The sequence below is a fragment of the Saimiri boliviensis genome, chromosome 2 (genome assembly GCF_048565385.1).
Source record: "Saimiri boliviensis isolate mSaiBol1 chromosome 2, mSaiBol1.pri, whole genome shotgun sequence".
NCBI classification, from domain to species: Eukaryota; Metazoa; Chordata; class Mammalia; order Primates; family Cebidae; genus Saimiri; species Saimiri boliviensis.
In genome coordinates, this window is record NC_133450.1 from 43,078,874 (window position 1) to 43,083,519 (window position 4,646).

A 4,646-nucleotide genomic window follows, 5' to 3' on the forward strand; every position below is an offset into this window, starting at 1 on the left:
TTTTACCTGGGGCTCTAAGCCCTTTGCACGTTGATGTCAACACTGATTGCTGATTTTGGACTTTGTTGGAGAAAGGGGGTGGAAGGTGTGGGAAGACAGCTCTTAAGGGGCCTAGAGAAAGGATATTGGGAAGTTGAAGTGGTTAGTTGCTTGGCTATACATATTTTGCAGACATACATTTCAGTTCCTGGCCAGAAGTCTGATGGTTTTTCCCACAGGTCCTCAGGGTTTTTGAATCCGCCCCGATTTCACTTTCCTTCCCCCCTCCCTCTTTCTCTGCCCAGTTTTAGTGGAGCTCAGTTTTCCCCTCCTCAGCTTCCTGTTGCCTTGCTTTCTCTGAAACATGTTTTACCTATTACTGATCTTCTTTGCCGTTTCACTTATGTGGAACACCCACTTGGAAGCAGGGTTGTTTCTTAAGAGCAGGAGGTCATTACTGATAATGGCAGTAATAGTTGCCTATGATGCACACAAAGCCAAAAACAGGACAGCAGGAACTCATAACCCTGATTAATTGGGACAGATTCTGAATGTAGCCCAGAGAATCCAAAGGATAGAAACAAACTAAGTGAGTGGTGGATGTTGTCAGGAGGGACATGCCAGGGAGTATATCTTGCATTTTAATTTTCAAAAACATTTACTCATCTTCTATCCTGGGCCAAGCAATGAGCTAGACTCTGGGTATAACTTGATGAACAATATAAGAAAAGTTCTGCCTTTAATCACTTTTAATGGTTCCAGTTATGCTCTAAGCAGAATCTCCCTGCAATTCGTATCTATGATTTTAAATTTGGGACTACCTTTCTGTCTTGGGAGACATCATGGAAGGAAATCTGAGACTTGAGTGGCAACAATGGATCTTGAGGTGCTTGTGGGCAATGGTTGGTGGCACATCACAATTATCTGTCACATGTCCCTAGTATTTTTATCAAGAAAAATTTAAGCAAAAGTAGTGTTAATGCCAGAATAAGTGCTTATCACCCATGACTCAGCTTCAGTTATTAATATATTGTCAATCTTGCTATTTTTCTCCTCTTCTCCAGTATTTTCTTGGAATATTTTAGTGAAAATTCCAGACATCATGTCATTTCCTCTTTATTTCAGCATGCTTCTCAAGCAGGGAAGAATTTTTTTTTTTTTTTAAAACATAACTACCATGCCATTATTACATGTAACAAAATCAATAGTAAAATATGTTTTTGTTTTTGAGGCAGTGTCTTGCTCTTGTCTTTCAGGCTGGAGTGCAATGACGTGATCTTGGCTCACTGCAACCTCTGGGGTTCAAGTGATTCTCCTGCCTCAGCTTCCTGAGTAGGTGAGATTACAGGAGCATGCCACCACTCTCAGCTAATTTTCCTATTTTTAGTAGAGATGGGGTTCCATCATGTTGGCCAGGCTGGTCTCAAACTCTTGGCCTCAGGTCATCCACTTACCTTAACCTCCCACAGTGTTGGGATTACAGACGTGAGATACTGCATCCAGCCTATAGTAATTCTGTGCTGTTAGCTAGTACTCAGTCCACATGAACAGTTCCCCAGTTATCTCAAAGATGCCTTTAAAAAAAAAAAGTTATCTTTATTTTTTTATCTTCTGGAGATGGAGTCTTGCTCTATTGCCCAGGCTGAAGTGCAGTGGTGCAATCTCACCTCACTGCAACCGCCATCTCATAAGTTCAAACAATTCTCCTGCCTCAGCCTCCCAAGAAGCTGGGACTACAGGTTCATGTCACCATGCCTGGCTAATTTTTGTACTTTTAGTAGAGACAGGGTTTTGCCATGTTGTCCAGGGTGGTCTTGAGCTCCTGAGCTCAGACAATCCACCTGCATTAGCCTCCCAAAGTGCTAGGATTACAGGTGTGAGTCACTGTGCCTGGCCTCAAAAGTGCCTTTTTATAGTTGGTCTGTGTGCACTGGGATCAAAGCAAAGCACACATATTACTATTGGTGATTCTGCCTTTTAATCTCTCATTTTGTAATTATAATCCCCCTTCCATTTTTTCTCCCACACCATTGATTTCTGTAGAAGTTTGGTGTAGTGGGTATGCTGCCCAGATCCCTTCTGTATGATCGGAGCATTCATGTCATAGCTGTCAGGACTGTGGGCAGCTGAAGGCCCACAGCATGTATCTGGTTGTTTTTGGGGTAAAAATGCCTGGCTTTCTTCCCCAACTTGGAAGAACTCTGAAGGATCATTCCAACTTGGGAGCTCACCGTGAGATTGCCTGAGACCTGTGTTGTGACTGCACCAGTTCAATTTCTTCCTGTTCTCAACCCTATTTTCCTCACTCCTTTTAAGGTATGTTCTTGAGGCTACTCCCATTAAAATTTCTGAACACAGTCTCCTTGTCAAGGTCTGTTTCCTAGGAAACCTGACCTAAACAGTTAACACCAGGGGTGATTCTAGCAAGCAGAATCTAACATGGGATGTTGGACCTGAATCACCTGCTTGCCAGCTGGCAATACAAAACATCATTAGTGGTAGCTGGTGGAGTACCCATAGCTCTGGTGTGGTGTAGGGGTGCAATTTAAAACAATCACTGGTGGTGAACTAGGATGGGACACCATGGAAGGGAAAGAACTGCCAAGGATGATATCACAGGCATTTGATAGGTTGGAGGGAAGTAGCAAGCATAAAGACTATGGGAGCTTGGATGGCTGTTGCTAGGGGCTGCTGATACATTGAACAAAGACAGTGAAAGCATGAAGATGATTAATCACCAGAGGGCTTCCTCAGCAGCCTATAAAGGAATGTGTTCCTCTTGTAGCCAGAGGGAAGAAGCAGCAGATGATCAGATCTGGGACTTTATAAGGGTAACATAGCTGTAGAGAAGACTGAATTTTTATGTCTGGCAAATGTGCTATGCCAAGGTCAGGCCCCAGTTGGAAAAAAGTGAGGTCCTAAGACTGAGGAAGGAATACCTGGATCAGTGCATTGGAAAACATTGAATCACCAGATTTCCCTGAACCTTTTGGGCTCATAGAAATGATTAACTTTTCTCTGTAAAGCTTAACTCTCCTCTTGCTTGAAAAAGATGCAGACATCTCTGTCTTATAACACAACACATAGTGTAGTCTGAAGGGACTTGAATCAACTAGGAATTCTTCAGAACATTGTACTGGCACACTATTTGATGACGATGAACAGTAAGTCCTTAGAGACTGATATGGATTGGCTGTGTCCCCACCCAAATCTCATCTTGAATTATAGTTCCCCAAATCCCCATATGTCATGGGAGGGACCTGGTGGGAGGTAATGTAATTGGGGCAGTTACCCTTATGCTGTTCTCATGATAGTGAGTGAGTGCTCATGTGATCTGATGGTTTTATAAAGGGCGTTTGCCCCTTTTGCTCAGAAGTTCTCCTTGCTGCCACCATGTGAAGGAGGACATGTTTGCTTCCCCTTCTGCCATGATTATAAGTTTCTTGAGGCCTCTCTAGTCATGCTGAACTGAGAGTCAATTAAACTTCTTTTTTTTTTTTTTTAAATTATCCAGTCTCGGGTTGTCTTTATTAGCAGCATGAGAACAGACTAATACAGTAAATTGGTACTGGGTAGTGGGGTGCTGCTGTAATTTTTTTTTTTTTTTTTTTTTACAAAATAATTTCAGTTTTTTTTATTCCTGGGATTATTTATTTCAAGAGACAGTTTCTCTGTTGCCCAGGCTGGAGTGCAATGGCATGATCTCAGCTCACTGCAACCACCACCTCCCAGGTTCAAGTGATTACCCTGCCTCAGCTTCCCGAGTAACTGGGACTACAGGTGTGTGCCACCAAACCCAGTTAATATTTGTATTTTTAGTAGAGATGGGGGTTTCACTATGTTAGCCAGGCTGGTCTATAACTCTTGACTTCAGGTGCTTCACCTGCCTTGGCTTCCTAAAGTGCTGGGATTACAGGTGTGAGCCACCATTCCTGGCCATTCCTGGGATGATTTAATAAGTCATTTTTGCAGCTTTGCTATTGTAGCAGGGTCTTTCTGTCAGAGATGGTATATACTCTTGTCAATTCAGAGCTTCCATTTTTCATTAAAATGAGTTCTACTTCCTGAAAGTCCCGCAGTCTTCGAATGTCTTGGTCCTTTCTGAGCAGGGTGTTTGGTAGCTTTCTGATCTTCTCCACTTGCTCTGGGTTAATCCCCAGTTCACAGCAACTCACTTTTAGTAAATTTTGGTAACTCAGTTCTTGTCTCTTCAGTTTAATTTCAATGAAGTCATTTTCTTTGGGGCTCTGAATTCTGACTTTAAGCACCAGCTCTAGACAGGTGTCACTGGGTTTGTTGTTATCACTCGGGTCCATTGGCAAGTGTGGATTTGTGCCTTCTTGTTTATCTTTACCTGCTGGCTTCTCCCTGATGTCCTGTTCCGGTTCAGCCATGAGTCGCCTCTACAGTCTGTCAGATGTGCAGCCTCTCTCGCATTTATTCACAATCTCCCAGCCAAATAAAAAGCACTTTCTAAAGCCTCAGCACATCTGTCTGGCTCCCAGGCTGACGCTGCCTTCTCAGCATGCTGGCGTGTCTTTCTTCAAGAACCAGGGCAGGTGGGGGCAATGGAAAGGCAGAAGTAGCAGGGATCCCCTGGACTGGGAGCACATTTTTTTGTAAATGTGGAAGCGACTTTGGAACTGGGTAACAGGCAAAGATTGAAG

General features: G+C 43.3%; 1 protein-coding gene across 2 annotated transcripts; it reads right to left on the reverse strand.

The window, feature by feature from the left end:
* Positions 1-3,956: 3,956 nt before the first annotated feature.
* Positions 3,957-4,410, reverse strand: LOC101041188 (putative ANKRD40 C-terminal-like protein). 2 transcript variants are annotated; one of them, XM_003924400.3, is made up of 2 exons: positions 4,334-4,373; positions 3,957-4,237 (listed from the first exon to the last, which is right to left on the reverse strand). In XM_003924400.3, the coding sequence occupies exons 1-2, from the start codon at positions 4,371-4,373 to the stop codon at positions 3,957-3,959; spliced, it is 321 nt and encodes a 106-aa protein (XP_003924449.1). The 2 variants fall into 2 exon arrangements, with proteins under 2 accessions (XP_003924449.1, XP_074247179.1); XM_074391078.1 differs by having other exon boundaries at positions 3,957-4,410.
* Between the last annotated feature and the right edge of the window lie 236 nt (positions 4,411-4,646).